Source organism: Leiobunum rupestre, chromosome 5 (assembly GCF_980474605.1).
Source record: "Leiobunum rupestre chromosome 5, qqLeiRupe1.1.hap1, whole genome shotgun sequence".
In the NCBI taxonomy this organism is placed as follows: domain Eukaryota; kingdom Metazoa; phylum Arthropoda; class Arachnida; order Opiliones; family Sclerosomatidae; genus Leiobunum; species Leiobunum rupestre.
In genome coordinates, this window is record NC_143388.1 from 29509198 (window position 1) to 29535130 (window position 25933).

General features: G+C 30.2%; 2 protein-coding genes across 4 annotated transcripts in view; one reads left to right on the forward strand and one right to left on the reverse strand.

Annotated features, from left to right (window-relative positions):
* LOC149944075 (soluble guanylate cyclase 89Db-like) overlaps positions 1-2722 on the forward strand; it is a 32896-nt gene extending 30174 nt beyond the window's left edge. The window contains exons 11-12 of one of the 2 annotated variants that reach the window (XM_090175982.1): positions 1688-1777; positions 2589-2722. In XM_090175982.1, the coding sequence (XP_090032108.1) occupies positions 1688-1777; positions 2589-2627 (129 nt within the window). In that variant the 3' untranslated portion in view covers positions 2628-2722. Of the gene's footprint in view, positions 1-121; positions 464-1687; positions 1778-2588 lie in introns of those variants that run through there. The other variant, XM_090175983.1, reaches the window with a different exon arrangement.
* Positions 2723-2796: 74 nt separating this feature from the next.
* LOC149944076 (uncharacterized) lies at positions 2797-5422 on the reverse strand. Of its 2 annotated transcripts, XM_090175029.1 has the most exons (3): positions 5391-5422; positions 3363-4041; positions 2797-3263 (listed from the first exon to the last, which is right to left on the reverse strand). In XM_090175029.1, exons 1-3 carry the CDS (start codon positions 5409-5411, stop codon positions 2947-2949), a joined length of 1017 nt encoding a protein of 338 aa, XP_090031155.1. In that variant the 5' UTR covers positions 5412-5422; the 3' UTR covers positions 2797-2946. The 2 variants fall into 2 exon arrangements, with proteins under 2 accessions (XP_090031155.1, XP_090031154.1); XM_090175028.1 differs by having other exon boundaries at positions 2797-4041.
* Positions 5423-25933: the final 20511 nt, after the last annotated feature.

Consider the following 25933-nt stretch of genomic DNA (forward strand, 5'->3'; position numbering starts at 1 on the left):
TAACCTAACCTAACCTTTTTCGAATAAATGGGATTCGACCCAATGGGATTGCAAAATTAGAATTCGATCAATTGGGAAAGTATATTTTTTGATTCAATCCATTGGGAATTCGACCGAATAGGATTCTATCCAACGGGACGGCAGCCAACCAATGAATATGAAAAACGCGTTACATCATACATTCGACGTAGTTTATGCCCCGCCCCTTTTCTGAGGCTGCTTTCAGAGCACGGTGGTAATGGATCCGCAGATATTCCAAGTATGTACACATAATACGCATTAGAATGAGACTTCCTATTCTCCCGATGATCATATTTTAAAGGGGAACGGTCAAGCTTTAACCAGTTAGATAGCCCTATAGCCCATTAAAAACTAAAATTTACGGCGAAAACCGCATCAAAAAATATTGAGTGGTTAATTTTTAATAAAATAAAGAAATTTCGGGAAATTGAAAAGCGCGCGTCCGCCGCGACACCTGGTGTGAAGGCGGTGAGACAGAAAAACAACGTAAAAGCGCGCGCTGCTGAAGACGCGAAAAATACGTTTTGCACGCGCGGCGCGTTCCAGTTATAAGAAACTTAAGCCTAAATTGCGCGATTTTAAAAGTTAGGTAGTTCGCTGGCGACAGCCCCTAAAGCTTGTTTTCCACTAGCGCGCGTCATAATGTTATTTTCTTTACGCCCGTAAAAACGTTTGAACGTTTCAAAGCTGAGAAACGCGTCGTTGCGCGTGCCAGTGGAAAACAAGCTTTAGATGGCGGAGAAAATTCAAACCGAAACACCTGGCGTTATTTTTCGTTTCAACTTTTTGGGCCAAAAGCTATTTTTTCAACACAAAAAAGGTACGTGTTAGTATATTGAACGTCTTGTTAATCTTTTGATACGGAAATAAGGCCATCTTTGGAAAAGCTTGGCCGTTCCCCTTTAATGATAGTCTGTTTCGATAATGACCATATATGCCATAACGTGGATAAGGACAGAGAACGCTCCATAAGCAATAATTAGTCTTTGTAAGTGTCAGGTATATCGGGAAATAAAATTGACTATATCAGGGTTACCACACGTCAGGTAAAACAGGGAAATGTCAGGGATTTTAAAAATGGGTCTAAAAAATCAGGGAAAGGTCAAGGAATTTTAAGAATTTATAAAACGTCAGGGAAATGTCAGGGAATTCAATTTTCTTTGACACTTGTTGAATGTAATTTTACTCTAGATATATGACAAATTCTATGATTATCATTTATTTCCTTGAAAGTTTGACAAAGTTTGTCAACATTGCAATAACCTTTTTACTGAAATACAAGTCCATTTAAATTTATTAACTTCCAATAAAAGTAAAATATAAAATACAAATTTTGGCCTTTAAAAAGTCAGGGAAGATCTCTTAAAATGGTCAGGGAATTTGAATCTTAAAAACTTGTGGCAACCCTGTATATTAATACCCTTCATTTCTGAAGGTAGTTATTTTCGAATTTGATGTGTAAAATCCTTTTCTCATTCAATTTATCACCATCAATCAAACCTGATAGTAATTTTACCTACCAAGAGACTAGGATGTGACCAGTTTCCTCTTCCGAAACTTCCGCTTACACAATCACTCCGTGACAGACTATCATTAACAGTTTATGTTACTTACGATATTTTAAAATTAACGTGATAACTAATTCTTTAATTTGGGTAACTAATAGGCCGGAAAGATTCACATAAGCGAACCCTGTTGCCAGCTTTTACCCAAAGACACGTTCCATATTACCGTCAGAGGGACCATTCCAGTTAAGGTACACTATAAGAGAAAGCTGTATTCACACTGGACGAAAAATGCGATTTAAAGAAAGTATAAAATGTTTTGAAAAGTCATTTAATTTCAAACAGTGAATTGTTTGGCAGAATCTTCTTTGAAAGAATCATTTTCAAGTAACCAAATTTCGTTCATTAGGCAGTAGAGATTAGTAGAACTGTTCATGTTATTCAGGTCGTAATTTTAAGATATCTGAAGATAATCAGATCAGGTTTATTTTTTATATTCCCCTCGGTCAGTAATATGAATTCATATTGTATCTGATTAATTAGCTCAAGTAATCGATCTGAATTAAGCTGCCCACCAGATTGAGTTGCTGTATCTGACATTACGTTTTGTAGATATATAATCTTGTGGAAGTAAATTAAAATTTTATCCGTCAAGGGATATGTAAAATCGATAATCTGAAATCTGCTCTGTCGATTTACAATGAATTCAAAATAATTTCTTGCTTCATCAATATCAATTGGCCTGATAATATCTGAACGAAAATGAGTATATTCTGGTATCTGATCTATCGTAATTACTTCCTTAGTTCTGGTAACGTAACTGTTTAGTGTTTTCTGAGAATCTGTTCGAAACACTTGAAGAAATAGAGGCACCTACAGACCTTTCCAGCTAAAAGCCAATCGAGAGCGCTCCTAGAGGCGAAAAATTAAATTATTTGATCGACCGTTCTACTTTATACTTTCTTTAACGCTTACGAAAAACTTTACGCCTCATAATTTTCCGTCAAGTGTTAAATTAAATTTATTAAATGAAATAAATATTTTGAAAAATGTATATCGTAGGGCAAAGGAGAGATGAGAACTTACTGGTTAAACCATTAACTACAAGTATTTTATGAAGAATTTAAAAGTACTAGCATATACCAGAAAATAACGTATTTTGTTGACTCTTGAAGAAAAATGTAATAATTATTTAAATAAAATAAATCGTGTTAAAGAAACATTTCGTGTTAAAATGTATCACTTTTATTGTACAAATTAGAATGAGATGGTACAGGGTGGCACAATAAATAAAACTGGGGCAAGGTTTAAAAAAATACAAAATCGGATCGATAATTTCGCGATACGCGATATTATTAGGAATTGTTTTCAGTCTCGGAGCAAACGCCACGTCAAAGTTTTCCTCTTGTTTAGTCACTGATCACCAGCCACCTCCGTATCCTCCACCGCCTCGACTGCTTCCGCCATAACCGGAACTGCCCCATCCTCCATATCCGCTTCCGTAGCCACTAGACCCACTGCCGTAACCTCCGTATCGGTTACTTCCGTTCATATTTCCGTAGCCACCGTAGCTACCACCCCCGCCGTGAACGCTACCCCCATATCCTCCGTATCCACTTCCGCCATATTTATCGTAGCCGCTTCCTCCATATCCTCCGTATCCACTTCCACCATATCCGCCATATTTGTCGTAACCACTTCCGCCGTATCCTTTTCCATAGCTTCCATATCCACCGCCTCCTCCGTATCCACCGCTTCCACCGCTTCCTCCGTATCCACCGCTACCGCCGTATCCACTACTACCTCCGTATCCACCGCTTCCTCCGTAGCCGCCACTTCCTCCGTAGCCACCGCTTCCGCCGTATCCACTTCCTCCGTAGCCACCGCTTCCCCCATATCCGCTTCCCCCGTAGCCACTTCCTCCGTACCCACCGCTTCCTCCGTATCCGCCACTTCCTCCATAGCCACCGCTTCCTCCGTATCCGCCACTTCCTCCATAGCCACCGCTTCCTCCGTAACCCGAATAGCCGCTTCCACCGTATCCGCCTGATCCTCCGTAGCTACCACTTCCTCCGTATCCTCCGCCACCGTATCCTTTATCTTGGTAGCCGCTTCCGCCGTAGACTCCGTAAGATCCTCCTGAGCCGTAGCCTCCCGTTCCTCCTCCGTATCCGCCCATTGAACCTCCGTAGCCGGCGTAGCCGCTACCACCTCCGTAATGGTTTCCACTTCCTCCACCATAGTGGCTTCCGCTTCCTCCGTAATGGCTTCCACTATGGTGGCCGCCTCCTGACGCTCCGTAGTTACCGCCTTTGCCTTCGCTGTTGTAGTTAACGGCGCCGTTGCTGTTACCATCTCGATCGTTTCCGGTCACGTTTATGTCGTCACTGCTGACCTTCTTCTCGTCCACACTTTTGCCTTTAGGCATCATCTTATTCTTATCATGATGGTCAGCTCGAATTGCTGCGGCCAATACAACGAGCAAAATGCAAATGGACAACGATTGAGGACGATTCTAAACAAACAACGGTATTCAAAGAATTTACAACTACGATTAAATTTATAAACAAATATTTTAGTTCTCTTATAACGAGTACTGCGACATAAATAAACCTTTTTTCATTTGCTTAAAATTTTCCAAACAAAGCTAACTGTGGCCTCAGAGCAAATGCCAAGCAAATCGAGAAAAATTAAAATCCCAATTATGAGACCTTGAGAGTTTTTACTTAATTAAAATTTTTATTTAGTTTAGGTTAACCTTATTTTTAGTTTATTCCCATTATAGTATTACAATTGTTCTAGATATTCAAAATAAGATTTTTATAGTTGCTTGGTTTTTGCTCTAAGGTACTGTATTTTGTTGTCTCAATAATTTAATAAATGTTACGATATAGTCTCCAATAAATAAATTTTTCCTTTTAAAATTTTTAATATACTATTAAGTTAGGCTTCGACGAAAGTTTTGTAATAAATTATATTTTTATTTCAATATGAAATATTTGTCATAAATTATATTTTTATTTCAATATGAAATATTTGTCATAAATTATATTTTTATTTCAATATGAAATATTTGTCATAAATTATATTTTTATTTCAATATGAAATATTTGTAATAAATTATATTTTTATTTCAATATGAAATATTTGTAATAAATTATATTTTTATTTAAATATGAAATATTTGTAATAAATTATATTTTTATTTAAATATGAAATATTTGTCATAAATTATATTTTTATTTAAATATGAAATATTTGTCATAAATTATATTTTTATTTAATTATGAAATATTTGTAATAAATTATATTTTTATTTCAATATGAAATATTTGTAATAAATTATATTTTTATTTAAATATGAAATATTTGTAATAAATTATATTTTTATTTCAATATGAAATATTTGTAATAAATTATATTTTTATTTCAATATGAAATATTTGTAATAAATTATATTTTTATTTAAATATGAAATATTTGTAATAAATTATATTTTTATTTAAATATGAAATATTTGTAATAAATTATATTTTTATTTAAATATGAAATATTTGTAATAAATTATATTTTTATTTAAATATGAAATATTTGTAATAAATTATATTTTTATTTAAATATGAAATATTTGTAATAAAATTAGAGATATATCTCTAATATTATTATTACAAATATTAGCCTATAGCCAAACATTAAAATATAGGCTACCTTATTATAACCGTTTGGCAAAAAATAATATAAATTTAACATTCCAAACTCTAACTTAAAATATCTTAAGGGTGTTCCGTTTATCCAAAAACTAACCGCGAAAACAAGTTTCTAAAATGAAAAAAAGGGTTAAAATACTGGATTTATATCTCTTACCGTGAACTTGGGGTATCCCATCTTCGCGTGTAAAATTGACAATCTGGAGGCTCTTGCCCTGGTCAGGATGGTTTTATACCTGGCAACGTCACGTGACTGACTTACTGGCATTCCAATTGGCCGCAAAGGGTGGAATAATATGACATCGTTATCACCATTGCCGCCGTTGGGCGAATTTGGGTGGGGGGAGAGAGATAATGTCCCCCTCCGACCGATGCACGCTAAAAAGATGTTCCGGAAGATTGATTTTTTAGTCATCATTTTTCATTTCTATCTCTCCATCTCTAGAATTTCATCCCCCTTAGTGTCCTCACCCATTCTGCAATTTGCTGCCGGATTAAATCAGTAGCTGGTGACTTAGAATTGGTCGTTTAAATCCGCCGGTGTTTTATATAATCGATTTCATATCTATATCAAAATGGAGGTGAAAATTTATATTAATTTATGCATTTTATGCGTGCTTATGTAAAAATGAGGTTTAAGGAAACGGTACTCTTCACACTGAATTAGGATTTGATTTTCTTTTTGCGGGGATAATGATTGAAACACGCAGTTTAACTTCCATGTTTACCTTTATATATCGATTTATAACAACGTCAATAATCAAGTTGTTCTCAGAGTTAACCCGGCCACCTGAATTAATGGCTTTAAAAGTCCTAAGGTGGTGCCTTGGGTATTAGCCTAGCTGATTATTATTATTATTATTATTATTGTTATTATTAGTTGATTTTGAATCATTGAACCACTATAGTAAGAAATATTCCAATGATCTTTTTGAGAAAACGAATAACAAACATTTAAGCAAAACTGTTAATTTTAAATTTCAGGTGTTATATAGTGGGTTATTAGTAAATAAAAATTAAGATACAACTTATGTACCATAAAAAGATACACATATTGTAGAATAGTGGTATTTTAAATTAATTTTAAATCTTATTTTACGCACAATTTTGTACAGTTTGTGTGAAATTAGTGAAATTAACCTAAATTAAGTTATTAAATAGTATGCTCTGTTGTGATGGTTTTTTATAGTCGTTGTAGCACCCAGGCTAGAATTTTTAGAGAACCGTAAGCCTTTAAACCATCATAATGCTTGATTAATATATTCAGAGAAATAAAATAATTTGATCTAATAACCGTAAAGTTAAAGGTGAAATAAAGATAATCCACAAAATTTTGCTAGCAAAGTCATAAAGATAATGGAATTTTTTTTTAAATTCAATAACCATAGGGATCAAAGTTGTGGTTCTTACCAAGCAAAATTACCCATGAATAGTTATGTAAAATTTATATAATTCAAAACAAATTATTTACATAATTTCCATCTTGTAGTAACACAAATAAAAATAGATTATTAAATTGTTAAGGCTAGTGCCCACTTAGTGAAAAATGCAGTTTTCGCGAAGCGAATTGACGCGTGCGAGTGAAATTTAGTAAAGCTCAAAGCTACGACGAAAATTAAATTCGTCGCGAAAGTCTCGAAAATTCGTCAAGTGGGAACTCGGAATTATTCGCGACAAATTTCACGCCTTGATGACTACGTAAATAGAAACACCATTTTTTTTTAAACATTTTCAATTTCAATCTCAAAAACCAAACGGTGAAAACATTTAATAAATCATTGAATCGATAAAATAATATTTACGAAAAATATTAACCTAAATAAATGGTTACGTTTAAACAATTCAAGTTCGCAACAATTGATGGGTACAATCCGAGAAACCACCTAAATTGAAAAAGCCCAATTTCGATGTTACGCTAGGAAAGGGAACGCTACCAGAAATTGTACTTTCGCACGACATTCGAAAGTCTATTTCTTATAAGCTCGAAAAACAGTCAATTTTGGATATTGGAAGACGAACCAAGACACGAAATCGAGGTACAACCTTCCCCACACAAGCGAAGCGGAAAATTTATGTTAATATCATTACTAGAGATTATCTTTTTATCAAGGTAGAATGGGGAAATACAAAGGAAAGTACTGAAACAATAATTTCTTTGGGCGGGTGCTCGGATTGTTAAGTTGGCACCTCAGTCGCAGAAAAAGAAATAATCACAAAAAGCGCTTGTTTAAGCAAATTCTTTGAGAAGCGGAATTTCACATAGAAATTTTAAACAAAATAATAACGTTCAGATTATTATCGTTTTCAACTACAAGTATGACAGTTCCTGGTCAAGATTTTTCACTTAAGTCGACAGTCTTTCAGCTTGTGAGAAAAGTATTACATTAGTTTTTGTATCAGTTTTAATATTATGTTTTTATTGCAGTTATTAAGTAGGCAAGACCAATCCTTCGCGAAATCCTTCTAGTGTATTTCATAAATCTCATTTACTTATGTTTTAATCAATAAAGTATAATTAAATTATTTATTTATTTTTAATTAATTATATTTATTGAGAAATAAATCATTAACCGAAAAAGTTTGAAAATGATTACCTTGATGTATTCTCAATTCAACCTTTTTCGGTGTTTTTTTTTCCGAGAAAAATGGTTGTTTTTAGAATAACCCTTAAGCTTATATTCACAAATTTCTGAATTTAAAACAAATATTTACGATTTTGGGTGTTGTGAAACAAATATTTACGATTTCAATGAGATGTATTGACTTTTATTAACAGACATTCACGATTTCAAAGAGAAAAATCAGTTGTTATAAAATAATATTTACAATTTCAAATAGACAATTGGTTGTTATGAAACAAAAATATTCTCAATTTCAAAGAAACATCAGGTGTTACAATACAAATATTTACATTCTTCAAGAAACGTCGGGTGTTATAATAGCAATATTATAGATTTATTTCAAAGAGGCACAGTGGTTGGTCTAAGAATAATATTAATTATGTCAAAGGTACATGTAGTATGTTATAAAGCAAATATTCACAATTTCAAAGAGACACATAGTATGTTTATGAAACAAATATTTACAATTTCAAAGAGGAAGAGTCAACCCTATTGTGACACACGTGACGCACTTGTTAATGTCTTAGCCTGACCGGACAATACAAAAACTCGGACAATAAGGTCCGAAAGCGGGACACACACACACTCTCTCTTCTTAAGTTTCGAAGCATTCAAGCTCTAATTATTTATCAGAAGTGATGACTAACTGCGTGATGTTATTGTTATTTTATTTTCTGAAAACCCAAGCAGTCATTTTGTAGAGTGGATACGGCAGGCCGCTTTTAGTTCAATGTTACATTCATCTTTAATTCATGATTTGAGAACGGGTTTGGAGGAACGAATTAAGTGGGCTAAATGCAAGGCGGTTTCCACCCTGTTCGCTATATTTGAGAACATCGTTAGTGATGGATTAAAGAATTTGGATTACGCCGAATTATTTGTTTTACATCCTGTTCGAACAAAACATCTAGTGGTATTTCAAATCAACAGCGTATAATTAAATCGATTGATCATTTGGTTGAAAATCTAATCTTTATCTTTATATATTGTACTATCTTAGTGTGAGCACATTGTTATGGGTACTGGATACACTCAAAACATAACATATTGTATAATATAATATAATATCATAGGATATAATATCATATGATATAATAACATAATATATCATAATATCATATCATATCATAACATATAATATCATATCATATCATATCATATAATAACATATAATATCACATAATATCATATCATATCATTTAATATCATGTAATATGTAATGTAATTTAATGGTAAATGTAAATATAAATGCAAATGCAAATGCAATTGCAATTGTAAATGTAATTGTAATTGTAATTGTAATTGTAAATGTGAATGTAAATAGTAAATGTGATAGTGATTGTGATTGTGATTGTAATGGTAATGGTAATGTAATGTAATGTAATGTAATGTAATGTAATGTAATATTAATAACCTTATGCCCAAGTCTTCTAGCGAATCTTTAGATAACATAACATAACATAACAAAACATAACATAACATAACGTAACATTTAATATGATATTTCGAAGCTATGAAATTATTTTGTATGCTCTATATTTACACAAAAACTACTTTTTAATCCAGCAATATTAAAATAAAATTTACCATAATTACAGATCAATCGAGCTTATTTGTGATTCAGAATTTCTTGTAGTCTAATGGTTTTATTAAATTATTTGAGGTATGTATAAAATAATTATAAATTAATGAAAATATTGATTGGTAAAATTTTGACCTTATCATACTGCGCTTCAATTATGTCTAGGTGTTCCTGACCTTTGACAAAATATTAACGACCTTAATTAATTTTTAATAAAACGTTTAAAATATCAAGGTGTACCATATCTGGTTCGAATGAAGGCAGAATTCCCAGAAAAGAACCCTGTACAATTTAACTCTTTAATAACAGAATTAAGGTGCATTTAATCCTCGAGTAAAACTCTATAAATATTTCAAGTTGAAGGTCTCAACCTCATTAATAGCACAAATAATGATGATTAGGGAGCAATCTAAAAAGAAGCTACACAATTACAGATAGGAATGGATAAATAATGAACAAATTTCGTCAGTCAGAAATTTAATGTATGTAATTAAGCGTCCGAAAAATAAAACTGGCATACGATGCCGTCCACGAAATATCTCGTGATGTAAAGGGTAACGGGCAGTTCTACGACAATTACTATCATTCGTCAATACTTGATTTTTCGAAATGTAATGACTTTAACCGATTCTAAAACGTCAAAGACCCAGACTGAAATTTACTCCCGGTGAATATAATCCACAATTTAAAAAAATTGGATAATAACGCGATGAATAATAGAACTTCAAATCCCGCATATACATATAGGGCACGTCTGATGCTGTTTGGAAATATTTTGAATAGTCTATTTGTTTCCTTACATCCAAATCTCGTCCGTTCAAATCGTTCAAATAAACCGGATGACCACCTTTGTCAGATACTTTTATAAGTATCTATTATTACAAATAGCTGCATAGTCCGCCATTTTAACAACGAAGTTCAAGGTCATGTTTCGGATTCCAAATATACATCCGGGATTCGTTAAATTTTAAATAATTATAATTAACTCAATATTGTTAATAATATTTAAATTTGAAATTAAAAAAGATTGTTTTTTTTAAGTTACTACTTTAATTAACTTTTTAAATGACTTTAAATATTAAATAATAAAAAAAGAAATATAATAATAATTATATATTCAGCTAAGTCCGGCAAAGATCATAAGATATACAAATAAATTCACTTCTACATCAATAATTTATAATAATTTTTATACGTATATATTTGTATAAAATTTTAAAAACGTTGTGATTCGTGGTAAGATAAATTTAAATTGTTTCATTGAAATATATTCTTAACTGAAACCAGTTACATCACTATTCTATAGAGCGCTCCATAAACTTTATTATAAAGTACGTAAAATTATACCTATCGACGAAATATTAAATTAATATATATCCTCTACATTAGCGAAAAAAACCTAATAAAACGGTTCAACGGTTCAGTGGCGTAGCCAGAAATTCGTCAAGAGGGGGTCGAAGTACGTGAATGTTAAGAGAGGGGTCGAGAGGGGGTGGAAATTTAGTACAGTCAAAGGTAGGCCCAAGGGGGAGGGGGGTTCTGGAACCGGAAATTTCAATATTTTTTTCTCATTTCAATATTTTTTATTTAATTTCAATATTTTTTTCTCATTTCAATATTTCTTTTTTTTTATCTCATTTCAATATTTCTTTTTTTTTATCTCATTTCAATATTTCCTTTTTTTTATCTCATTTCAATATTTATTTTCTTATCTCATTTCAATATTTATTTTCTTATCTCATTTCAATAATTTTTTTAATCACATTTCAATATTTCTTTTTTTAACACATTTCAATATTTCTTTTTTATCTCATTTCAATATTTCTTTTTTATCTCATTTTAATAATTTTATCACATTTATTTTATCTATTCTCATTTCAATATTTTCCATATCTTTCAATTAAAACTGGAAAAAATAATTTTACTTCTTTCAATTTAATAGGAAATAAACGTGAATATATTTCGAATACTGGTTTCACAAAGTACATTAATTTATACGAATCGATGAAATAGAAAATTATGGCTTAGACTCAAGCTCTCCATTAGAAGGAGGCCAGTCACACGCCCAGCTTTAAAATTAAAACAAACGACCTTGCAGATATTTAATCGTGTTTTAACGATGATCAAGATAAAGACATTTATATAATCTCACGTTTCCTGAAAATTAAATTTAAAAGGAGGCTTTCCCTTTTAACAGTTTATTTTTCTTTTCGCAAGAATGATTTCTATACCAGGAAAAAGCGTTAAAAAAAACAAAGATTGGCGTTCTAAGAAACAACGCGCGCGCCACCTGATGGTCAGTTACCCCCTCGGGGCACATTCGCGATAGCCAGGAGTTGATTCAACTCGCGCGCTGGGATCCATAACCGAAGCCCCGTCATCAGTAGTTACAACAATGGAAAGGAGAAAACAAAGCACAATGAGAAATTTATCTTCGCACCCGATTTTCTACAAAACAGCCCAAATCGAATCCGGTAATTAGAGACACCAAGAATATACGCGGGTTGACAGAGAATATACAGCTTCCTCCGTTTTAATGGTTCCCGGAATTTCCGGAAAATATTCTCAGTGTAAAGAGAAAGTCTGCGATTGTATCGGAGTGTCTTCCTCCTTTACCGGAAGAATGGGGAAAGATTGCACCAATGAAAGGTGGAGGGACGTGGTTTTTCACCCGGGTATCACGAGAACTACAGGATGCTACCCGCGCATTCTCTGTTCAGTCAACTACATTCTGGCTAACACCTACAGATAAAACGTGGAAAACGAAAATAAATTCCGAAAATGAGATGGTTATTGAACCATACTAGGGCCACAACAAGAGCTGAGGACGATAAAGAACCGGAATTTTAATGAGGCAAAATGATGATGGAGCCATAAAGGGATCTTTGTCACATTTTTGCCGAGGGATCATCCGAGGAGTTCATTGTGTATCCATCCGCTTCCATTTTGGGATCTGCATTGTGCCAACGGAACCATTTCATTCAGGATATGTGGATCTGACCTATCTTTGGCGGGTTTTTTTAAAAGTAAATTGTAGTTTGGAAAATGAATATGATTTTACATTTCGCGTATTTTATAATGTGAATTTAAGGGCGTAATAGAGCGTTTAAAAATTTCGCTATTATCGAAGGGCTACCGGCTCTTACCTCCGTGTCTCGAGGTAAATTAATATAACCGGAGGAATTAATTAGTTTTTAGTATAAATTAAAGATAATATGAGCGTTAAATTATTATTTTTTAATAGTGGGCCAAAAATTCTATAAAAACGGATCTAACGGTTTTAAAAGTAGATAATTCATTTATAGTTTAAATTTAAACTACCGTTTAAAAATTTTCTCAAATATATAAAAGAGATCGAAATTTTCTTAAGGGAACCCCAAAAAATTAGCGGAACTAAATTCTGAAGACTCTGGTGCTTCTCATTTTTAGAGTGATTCTTATAAAAACAATTCCCTATGATAATGTATAATGTATAATGGAATAATGTATAATGTATATTGTATAATATACAATGTATAATGTATAATGTACAATGTGCAATGTATAATGTATAATGTATAATTAATTTATTTTCTTATTTACGTCCAAAAATAAAATCTAACAATAGGATAATGAAAAGCGTATATCAGTGATTTTTTTATTGTATAATTTAAGTTTTATATTTTTTTGAAAGTGTATTTTTGAATGTATCTAAATATATGAATGTTTATTTTTAAGTGTATAATTTAAGATGTTGATTGCTTTTTCGAATTCTTCAATTTTTAAAATTGGTGTCTTTTAAGGAACTGTTTTAAAATGTTGTAGGGCTCACAAGTAACACTGTTGACTTAGCCCAAATATCTAACAAATAACGAATATACTTACAACAATAAAATTTGATTTGATTTGATGTATAACGTATAATGTATAATGTATAATGTATAATGTACAATGTATAATGTACAATGTATAATGTATAATGAATAATGTATAATGTATAATGTATAATGTATAATGTACAATGTATAATGTATAATCTATAATGTATAATGTATAATGTATAATGTATAACATCATATAAAATGTTATATATAATACATAATACATAATTTATAATGTGTAATGTATAATGTATAACATCATATAAAATGTTATATATAATACATAATAATAATTTATAATGAATAATTATAACATCATATAAAATGTAATACATAATACATAACATCATATAAAATGTAATACATAATACATAACATCATATAAAATGTAATACATAATACATAACATCATATAAAATGTAATATATAATACATAACATCATATAAAATGTAATATATAATACATATCATCATATAAAATGTAATATATAATACATAATATCATATAAAATGTAATATACAATACATAACATCATATAAAATGTAATATATAACACAAAAAAATATAATATAATATAATATATAATACATACAGGTTGTCGGAATTGCTTTGACTGACATCTTTCCCAAAAACTACAAGAGTTAGAGTTGCGAAATATTTTGGAGGGAAAATGCTAGAAGAAAACCTTCAAATGTTGTAGATAATAATCGAAAATAAACAATAAAGTTGGTTTTATTAAAAATTTAGCCACTCTAACTCTTGTAGTTTTTGAGAAAAATTCCCAGTCAAAGCAATTCCGGACACCCTGTATAGGTAGGCTGTAGCTAACTATCCTACTGATTATAAATTCCAATCCCGTTTGAAGGATGTAAATTCCGTTTGAAAAGTAACGGAGGGTGGCGGAAAGTAGAAGCTGCAGAAATCGCTTCCGAAATACAAGAAAAATAACGTTCATTTCTCAAATGAAAGTTTTCAAGGTAATGTAAACGGAAGTTGTTAGAAAAAATGACTGGCTTCAAAGTCATTTCTAAAGTGTCACGTTATTTCCTTAAAATTTCGGGTTCAGAACATACGGCGCACTCGATGGAATGACCAAGTCATCACACGCTCGACGCTTTTCACGCCAGAAGAATATGTCGAAATTTAACGTGGGAACCGTCATAGCCAAGGTGATTTTCATCAAAAATAAGTCTACTAGCTTTACGAGTTATGAAATAACGATATGCTAATATTAATAATAATAATAATCAGCTAGGCTAATACCGACGAGATAAATGTCCAGCCTATGCTTTAAAATATTTGAATATTAAATTTTTTATATCATTAATTACTACTATTTGTTATTGTCAATGATATTATTATAAATTATTATTATCAGAAGTCTATAATATACATTTTCCAAGAGAAGTGTCCTCTAGGCTATAAAATATTTGAATATTAAATTGTTGGTATCACTAATTACTACTATTTGTTACTGTCATTGATATTATTATAAATTATTATTATCAGATGCCTATAATATACATTTTCCAAGAGAAGTGTCCTCTAGGCTATAAAATACTTGGATATTAAATTGTTGGTATCATTAATTACTACTATTTGTTACTGTCATTGATATTATTATAAATTATTATGATCAGATGCCTATAATATACATTTTCCAAGAGAAGTGTCCTCTAGGCTATAAAATACTTGAATATTAATTTGTTGGTATCATTAATTACTACTATTTGTTACTGTCATTGATATTATTATAAATTATTATGATCAGATGCCTATAATATACATTTTCCAAGAGAAGTGTCCTCTAGGCTATAAAATACTTGAATATTAAATTGTTGGTATCATTAATTACTACTATTTGTTACTGTCATTGATATTATTATAAATTATTATGATCAGATGCCTATAATATACATTTTCCAAGAGAAGTGTCCTCTAGGCTATAAAATATTTGAATATTAAATTGTTTATATCATTAATTACTAATATTGATATTTTCATTGACATTAAAGGCAATAAAAGCCGCTAGATCACTTGGACCTAGGGTGTTGCCTTGGGTATTAGCTTAGCTGATTATTATTATTATTATATTATTGTGATTTATTATTATCAGAAGTTGATAATATACAACATATAAAAGAAGTGTTCATATCGGCTATAAAATATTTTAGTATCAAATTTCTGGTATCATTAATTTCCTTAAATATTATTATAATTTATTATTACCAATAATTCATAATATACCTCGTATAATAGAAGTATCCATCTTGGCTATAAAATATTTGAATATAAAATTGTTGATATCATTAATTACTAATATGGTTATTGTCAATGATATTATTGTAATTTATAATATAGAACTTATAAGAGAAGTGTCCATTTTGGCCTTAAAAATTTAATATTATTTATTTGGTATCATTAATTACTAAATTGTTATTGTCAATGATATTATTGTAATTTATTATTATCAGAAGTTTATAATATAGGGGTCATTCCATGACAAAACGACTTAGTTTTTTTTAATTTTAACACCCGACCCCTTTCGATTTCGCCAAAATTTTGTATACAAGGTTTTTTGGGCCTAGGAAAACGATTTTGACAGTTTCATAACGATCGGTTCAGCCGTTTACGAGATACAGCATACGCGTTTTTTCAAAAGTTCGCCTTGACCCCCTAAATGTTTTCTAGTATATCTTATGACATAATTATCGCAAAATCACATGTAATACCTCATTTTAAAGACAATGCGCACCCTAATATGAATATTTAATCAGAGTTGTCATTTGACGTAAATGTCATTAAAATCTGGGCCTTTAAATAATTTGACCTTTGACCTTGCCCAGACACCTCAGTCGTAGGTCAACGATTTTAGCATTTTTAAAATTCCCACTATCAAATACATAATAATCACTCAAAATCTCAAAGTAATATTTGTAGTTTTCGAGATATTAATTTTTGAAATTTACCCCACCACACACAAAATGAAATACCAAAACCATTTATTTTTATAGTTTACACACCAATTAATTTTTTATTTACACAAAACAGCTTAAACTTCTTTATACATGGAAAAGGCTTTGGTAATTTTATTTTTATCGTGTTCTTTGATTTGATAGCCTTTCGAATTTGGTAAACCTACAAGAATTTCAATTGCACATAGAACATTTTCACTTGACACCCAACTGCTATCGATCCTTCTGGGCCATGTGTATTTGTCCGAAATACCAGGGGGACGCAAAAAGTTTACAAAGAAGTCTCCAAACTCTTCTGATACTTCCTCAATTAATCCAACGTAAAGTTGGCCTTTGTAGACGCTGGCTACCAAATTTCCCACTTTAAAGTTTTCAGCCTCTTGATTTCGAGTATCTGACAATTCTAAAGTCGAAACCTTAACTGTGGTTAGCGAATCGTCATTAGATAACGGAGAAACCATGATTTCATTTAACGATTTCGGAACGAATTTATGAAACCCTCGAGTTCCTTTTACTGTTATGGCTTTAGAAAACCTTTCTTTTAAAAGTTCCTTTTGTCGCTCAATTTCTTCGTTTTTAACATAGATGAACTTGATATTTTCGAAGTTTCATAGGCAGAAATTAAACATATCTGTTGGAGTCAAAATCTGTCCAGTCACTGGTCGCTGAAGACTGACTCTTGCTGTTTTACGCTTCACTGTTCCGCCAATTCCGTCACAAGGTCCCTTGCCATGAGATGTGGCAAAAAAATGCCATTCAGCGTCCAAACCAAAATCTTGTTTGTGGCAACAGAGATTAGAAAAGTTGTATTTGTTTTTATACTGTCCAGCACATCCATCCGTAAAATAAATTAGCTTTCTAACATTAGGAACACGTGTTTTTATATTTGGAATTAGATAAGTTAAAAAACTGTGAACAGTATTGGTTGTATGTGTTCTGGTATCACTGATAATACAAAAATTTAAGTGGTTAAGTTCTCCGTTTTCGACTACCCTGAAGTAGATTACGAAGGGATGCACTGTCGCTTGAGAATTGTCCCAATTGAACCCTTGTGCTTCGTCTTGAATTACGAAGGAATAGTTCTCCGCAAAATCACCGAGAACAATTACGTCACCAGGTTTTAGAGTTTTTTTGAGGTTTTTAAGATAATTAGATTGCGACTTAGATGTGTAATGATGACGCGTTAGTTCAAGTAGTTTAATGGCCAAAGAGTCGAAAAAGTTTTCAACACTCTCGCTCAAGGTCATGAGCTTTGTGCTGTCAGTTGTCACCCATTACATGAACTTTATATTTTCAAAATCTTCTAAAAGGTTCGTTAAATATTCATTTTCAAGTAGACCATTTTTCCCAGGACAGTCCTTGCACACCCTCATCATACAATTCCTGTTTTGAGTGTCACACACGGTGAGCGCCATGAAATCGATATCACATTTTAAAGGACAAGGAGACGGTAGAGCTGATATCATTAGCTTGACATTTTGGTGATAGGTGCAGACACACACTGAATGTGTACCTGACGAACCTGCTAATACACACCAAGGTGGTCGTAGATAACAAAATGACGAAAATCCTAACGTCAAATCATGCTCTTCCTTGAATTTGTTATAGAGCTCTCTCAGGTTCAGCAGTACAAGCCTCTTTTGATGATGTTCTTTTTGACCTGTCTCGTGGTTTCTAACTGACACAAACTCCTTTTGTCCAGGTGTCATACGACTGTTATCGTCATTTTCGTAAAATTCAACGACCTTTGATTTAACGTCTTCGGTCAATATTAATCCCTTCGATTGTTTCTCTGGTAGCGAAAGAATTCCTTGACTAGATTTAAGATTTCTGCTTCGTTTGACCATGTATTCTGGTGCTCCAAATTCCTCCATTGTGCGTTGTATTCCAAATGGTGACAAGGTCAGGATCTGAAGCTTTTCGCCGTATGATGTCTTGGAGTTATTGAATTTCTCTCTCAGTTCGTTCAAAATATTCTCATATAATCGATGTTCTTCGAGCTTTCTAAAAACATCGTCCATAACCATATTATCGTCTGTTTCATCAAGAGAAATTTCCATTGACTCTTCTAATTTGCGTTTCAATGAATTGTTCACAGCGTTTAACTTAGTCCTGCTTAGAATTGTTTTTTGGCGAGATGACAAACCTTCTGTACAAAAGTTAAAAAATATATGTATTTATATATGTATACATATATAAATTCTTTCAAATTGAATATATTTCTTACTTCTTTTAACAGGAGATTCTCCCAAGTTTATTAGAGTTTCGTTAACTGCCACTAAAGCTATAGCTTTGTCGTCTTGCGTCGCATCTCCCGATGAACAAGGTTGACTAAATGAAAAAGAATCGCTTTCTTGTGATTCTTGTGCAGTGTGAACTTCTGAAACGTCCAACTGTATTTGGAGTTCATCCTTTACTTTTTTTCCAGCAGACATAAAACACTGGATGCACAACTTATTTCCAGCGATAACTTCAATTCCTCGTAACTTTAATTTTTTGAACAAATCCAATGAAATAGTTTTTAGTCCACTCTTTCTTTCAGCGTCGTGAGTCCCAAAAGGATTCATACACTTCTTTTGACTCGTTGAATACCTTTTCATAAAAAGTTCTTCATGGTGACCACATATGTTTCTTATTTTGGACATAGGTATAGCTGTTCGGCTGCTAAGAACTAATTTGTCATCCTCGGACAGATGGTTGTTGATACCAACTGTTTTCGAAAGTGTTTGCAAATGACATTTACTACTGTCTCTCCAAAACGAACAATTTCGATCCATTTCAGGGCTTTGTTCGAGAATATAGAGTTAAATAAATTCTATTTCGCTACTCAATTATCGCTGTTAATATATTTAACTACTCAATTATAACTTTTATATATTAAAAAGATATTAAAACATTTTTACGTTATTAAAAACGTAATCGATATGACTAAGAGCAATATTGGGTTTTCTTGAGATATCTAGCACATTTCCATTTTAGGGTGCAGTAAGATACGCTACAATAATATTGAACGCCAGACTATACTAAGGACAAGCAATTTAGTGATGTCTTCTGTCTACAGATAACATGCAAAACTAAAAATAATATGTAAATAACTCAACTTAATTTAAGAATTAGTGTATTTGATATTCTAAACTCAAAATTACCAAAATAATAATATTTTTAATTTATTTAGTAGGTCAACTAGTTTCGTGTATAAAATAGCATTTTCATTAATTTGAGGGGTAAATTTCAAAAATTAATATCTCGAAAACTACAAATATTACTTTGAGATTTTGAGTGATTATTATGTATTCGATAGTGGGAATTTTAAAAATGCTAAAATCGTTGACCTACGACTGAGGTGTCTGGGCAAGGTCAAAGGTCAAATTATTTAAAGGCCCAGATTTTAATGACATTTACGTCAAATGACAACTCTGATTAAATATTCATATTAGGGTGCGCATTGTCTTTAAAATGAGGTATTACATGTGATTTTGCGATAATTATGTCTTAAGATATAGTAGAAAACATTTAGGGGGTCAAGGCGTACTTTTGAAAAAACGCATATGCTGTATCTCGTAAACGGCTGAACCTATCGTTATGAAACTGTCAAAATCGTTTTCCTAGGCCCAAAAAACCCTGTATACAAAATTTGGGCAAAATCGAAAGGGGTCGGGTGTTCTGTGGCAGGCGTTTTGTCATGGAATGACCCATAGAGCTATGAGAAAAGTACCCATTTAGGTCACTAAAATGAAACGTTACCTTCGTGGGCTTAAGGCAAAATGCTTCTGCTATCAAACTGCGACATGGCTATAGTGTAGCGATGTAAAACCAGATAGCTACACTGCCTAAGGATATTTACTTATTAATAAACCATATTTTATGGTTGTAATATATTTATGAAATCAATCAATATATGTTTAAATTCCACGTTATTTTTTAATCATGTGTCCAAATTTATATTATAAATTATGCAAATAATAAATTCTTTTATGCCTATGTAACTTTTATGGATGTAATAGTTTTATAAAATCAATCAATTTATGTTTTTATTTTGTTTTTTTTTTATAATATTATTTATTCAAAAAACAAATTACAAACGCGCAAAAGAAAACACTTAATTTTAGAAATACCTTTTTCATCTCGTTTACAAATTCCAGAGCCTTCAAACTCGTTGAACAAGGATAAATATGTTTAAATTGTACGTTATTATTTTAATCATGTGCCCAAATTAAATTATAAATTATGCAAATAATAAGTTCATTTAGTGGATTCATTTGCACACCGAATTAAGCCAATATATGAAACATTTGAATACAATTTCAATAAAATATTACGTTAAATTTGACATTTTACGCTGGAGAAAAGCATTCATCTAAGTCATAAAAGTGAAACACTGGCGCGGGACCAATTTCGTTCAATAAGGAGACTTTATCAACTTTATCGTTCTACCGTGGCGGCATCTGTCTCTAGTGGTGGCAACTATATTGCAATTGAATTTTTCGCGAATCTGATGCGAAATTGAAATGTATGATTACTCGTAACAAACAAACCTTTGAAGTTGTTTAAAAATAATTTTGTTCTGTCAACACGATCCTTTTTAACTCAAGTTACGGTGAGTTAGCTGATAATTATTTATTTTTAGCTATATAACTTTATAGAATATAGATGGCGCTACCGCCTAATTATAAAGATGAATTTCGTACAGTCTTATCGGAACAGGTCCCGCGTAACCATGGCAACCGAAATCGTAATTGTAATTCTAGCAGTATTATTCTCAATTCAATGACTACACCGTATCACCGCTCAAAATGTAATGGGTGTAATACTCCCCCTAACGATGTAAAATGTAAAACTTAAACTAAATAGGGATATTTACTAAAAGGAAAAACCATAATTTTCAGATGTAATAGTTATAGTAAATCATTATATGACGTATTCTTATTACTTGTTTTCCAAAAATTATTTCCTAAAGTCAGTGGGAGCCTACGAATGTGCATGTTTCAAACGAATTGCATTAGGAGTATAGCCAGAAGTAAATGAACCGAAGTTATCTAAATAGTGCTCAGAATCGGAGGGCGTTTTCCTCATGAAAATCGAGTCAAATAAAAGCTAATTTCCATCCCCGTCTTTTGACGCGATAAATTGCACTTGGGAATTGTTGGTCTAGCTATTTATGTGTATAAAAAATGATTTCATAAAAACAAAAACTTTTTCTTCGGTCTAGGAGCGCGCAAAATTTCAAATTCGAGGTAAAATGTAACTTCGTAAGGAAAACGCATCCAACATGGGGAGTATAGCAGTTTGATAACCTCGGTTCATTTACTTCTGCAAATAATAACAATTAATTTAATTAAAATAGTATTGGTAAAGAATAGCCCATAGCATTATTATGCACCGAATATAGTCTTAAAAGAGTTTAAACTGGATTAGGTAACATTCAAAAATAATTAAAAGCTTTTTTTCCCGGCACGCTCCTAGTTTAATATCTATCTCTTAAAATGACATTAAAAAATTGACAAAAAATTAAAGGTTTTAGTTGTTTCGTCATGTTCCAGATTTGTCAAAAAATTAATCCGCCTCGATAGATAGACCAAGTATGTTTTTGTATTTAAGGAGAGTGACTAATTTTGAGTGATTCTCCCGAAGTAAAATGAAATACATTCTTGGGGTCATTTTTAATGCGACATTCACCTCAATATTTTGATTTGTGGTTTTGCTCTGGGGAGCTCCACTTCAGTTTACAAAATGCGCGTTTCAAACTAGTTTCGTTAAAAAAAACCTTCATCTCAACTGGCAGTCTCGGTGGAATGCGTCGTTTTGGGGTATTGGATAATTTTAGCCGATTTATAACACCGATGAAAATTAAATACTCATAATTCATGATTCAAGCTGTTAGAAGAAAATATATAGATAACCTATTTCTACGTTACAATCGAATTCCAAGTAGTAATTGCAATTACAACTAACAAAGTACTTCATAATTAAAAGACTGAAGGATTTTTATTTAAAGTAGCACTACTAGATGCACTATTCCTTGTTATAAACCGAATAATTCCTGAATTGAGTTTATAAAAGTTTTTTTTAACAAACCAGGACATAAAGACATTGTTCTACGAGATTAAATAACAACCATTTAGATTGCAAAATTACAATTTAGATTACTAAATAACAATTTAGATTATAAAATTACAATTTAGATTACAAAATAACAATTTAGATTACAAAATTACAATTTAGAATACAAAATTACAATTAAGATTACAAAATTACAATTTAGATTACAAAAGTACAATTTAGATTACCAAATAACAATTTAGATTACAAAATTACAATTTAGATTACAAAATTACAATTTAGATTACTAAATAACAATTTAGATTATAAAATTACAATTTAGATTACAAAATAACAATTTAGATTACAAAATTACAATTTAGAATACAAAATTACAATTAAGATTACAAAATTACAATTTAGATTACAAAAGTACAATTTAGATTACCAAATAACAATTTAGATTACAAAATTACAATTTAGATTATAAAATTACAATTTAGATTACTAAATAACAATTTAGATTATAAAATTACAATTTAGATTACAAAATAACAATTTAGATTACAAAATTACAATTTAGAATACAAAATTACAATTAAGATTACAAAATTACAATTTAGATTACAAAAGTACAATTTAGATTACCAAATAACAATTTAGATTACAAAATTACAATTTAGATTACAAAATTACAATTTAGATTACTAAATAACAATTTAGATTATAAAATTACAATTTAGATTATAAAATAACAATTTAGATTACAAAATTACAATTTAGAATACAAAATTACAATTAAGATTACAAAATTACAATTTAGATTACAAAAGTACAATTTAGATTACCAAATAACAATTTAGATTACAAAATTACAATTTAGATTACAAAATTACAATTTAGATTACAAAAGTACAATTTAGATTACAAGAAAACAATTTAGATTACAAAATTACAATTTAGATTACAAAATTTCAATTTAGATTACCAAATTACAATTTAGATTACAAAATTACAATTTAGATTACAAAATAACAATTTAGATTACAAAATTACAATTTAGATTACAAAATTACAATTTAGATCACTAAATAGCAATTTAGATTACATAATAACAATTTAGATTACATAATAACAATTTAGATTACATAACATAAATTTAGATTACAAAATACAAATTTATATTACAAAATACAAATTTAGATTACAAAATACAAATTTAGATTACAAAATACAAATTTAGATTATAAAATACAAATTTATATTACAAATAACAATTTAAATTAAATAATAGCCATTTAGATTAAACGATAGCCATTTAACTAGGCTAAATAATAACAATTTAAATGAATTATTAACCATTTAGATTAAGCAAAAACACTTTAGATTATATAATTACAATTTACATTAAACAAAAATGATTTAGATTAAGCAAAAACATTTTAGATTATATAATTACAATTTACACTAAAAATAACAATTTACATTTAAAACAACAATTTAGATTTAAACCAATTTAGACTAAATATTAATATTTTTAGAATATCTTATAACAATGTGGACTAAATATTAATATTTTTAGAATATCTTCTAACAATGTGGACTAAATATTAATATTTTTAGAATATCTTATAACAATGTGGACTAAATATTAATATTTTTAGAATATCTTATAACAATGTGGACTAAATATTAATATTTTTAGAATATCTAATAACAATGTAGACTAAATATTAATATTTTTAGAATATCTAATAACAATGTAGACTAAATATTAATATTTTTTGAATATCTAACAACAATGTAGACTAAATATTAATATTTTTAGAATATCTAATAACAATTTAGACTAAATATTAATATTTTTAGAATATCTACAAACAATGTAGACTAAATATTAATATTTTTAGAATATATAATAACAATTTAGACTAAATATTAATATTTTAGAATAGCTAATAACAATGTTGAGTAAATAATAACAATTTATATTATATAATAACAATTTATATTAAATAATAAAATTTATATTAAATAATAACAATTTATATTAAATAATAACAATTTATATTAAATAATAACAATTTATATTAAACAATAACAATTTATATTAAATAATAACAATTTATATTAAATAATTATAATTTATATTAAACAATAAAACATTTCGACTGAATAAAACATTTCTACTGAATAAAACATTTTTTACCACATAATACCAATTTAGACTAAATAAAACAATTTAATTCATATAATAACAATTAAGATTAAACAATAACCATTTAAGTTAAATATTAACAATGTACCTAAAATATCGAATACAGTTCAAATGACAAGCATTGCAAAATGTGTAGAAAAAGGTGTTAATCAGAAATTTAGTTAATTCTATCGTGGTTAAAGACAGACAGACAGACAAATATATCACATTCATTACCTTGTGAAAAAGCTCTTCACTTATGAAATCAATAAATAATAAGCCATTATTTTTATTAAAAAAATGTTTTGTCCGAAATCCAATTAAATTTGGGATTATACTTAAAAAAGACAAGGACAATTATAATTGAGAAATAAATGAATGTCGAAATGAAAGTATTTTAAAGGCTGATTTATTACCGTCAACGGATCTCTAGAGAGGGCGGTATATGCTTAACAAGAGCGGGAAACTCAATTTTAAGAATAACCCGCATGATAATCATTCAAGGTTGAACAATAAAAGTTCATTTAACAAAAATGATATACCTCCAGATTATAATTAAAGTATTAATATGATGAATTTAATTATGATAACATTGAAATTATCTGTGAAGTTAATTTACATTTATTATTAAAAAATTGCTATTATTTATTTTTAATAGTTTTTATTCAGGAAATTATTATAATTTATTAAATATTAATATTATTATCAAAAGTATATATTAAAGCGTTTAAAGGAGAAGTATCCATCTCCAACTTGTCGATGTTAATTGATTGAAACATGTAACTTCGCCGGTTTCAGCTCATTACATTTAGAAAATGACTTTTCTTTAAATTATATTACCTTGCATGACATTATATTACTTTAAATTACATTACATTACATTGCATTGCATTGCTTGCGTTGCGTTACATTACATTGCATTGCTTGCGTTGCATTACATTACAATGATTACATTGCATTGCTTGCGTTGCGTTACATTGCATTGCATTGCACTGCATTGCTTGCACTGCATTACATTACATGGCATTTCATTGCATTGCTTGCGTTGCGTTACATTTCGTTACGTAAGGCTACGCGAGGTGACGTAACGGGACTTTGCATTTCGTTACGTTAGGCTTCGCGAGGTGACGTAACGGGACTTTGCATTTCGTTACGTTAGGATACGCGAGGTGACGTAACGGGACTTTGCAATTCGTTAAATTGATATGATATGATGTGCTGGGATGTGATATGATGTGATATGGTGTGATGTGATGTGATGTGATTTGATATGACGTGATTTGATATATGATGTATGATATGATATGATATTAATTACTAAGGTCAATTTGTATCTATATTTACATCTGTTACTTTAATGTTGTAAATGCATACTTCTGTAGTAAAAGTTGTTATAAACTTTTGTTATTATTCTTTGTTATTGAT

What these genes read in the sequence shown, in the direction of transcription:
- LOC149944076 (XM_090175028.1), bottom strand. Translation starts at nt 5,411, where the DNA reads ATGGGATACCCCAAGTTCACG. An exon ending in TGGGATACCCCAAGTTCACG is followed by an intron (nt 4,042 to 5,390) that starts GTAAGAGATATA and finishes TTGTTTGTTTAG; the next exon opens with AATCGTCCTCAATCGTTGTC.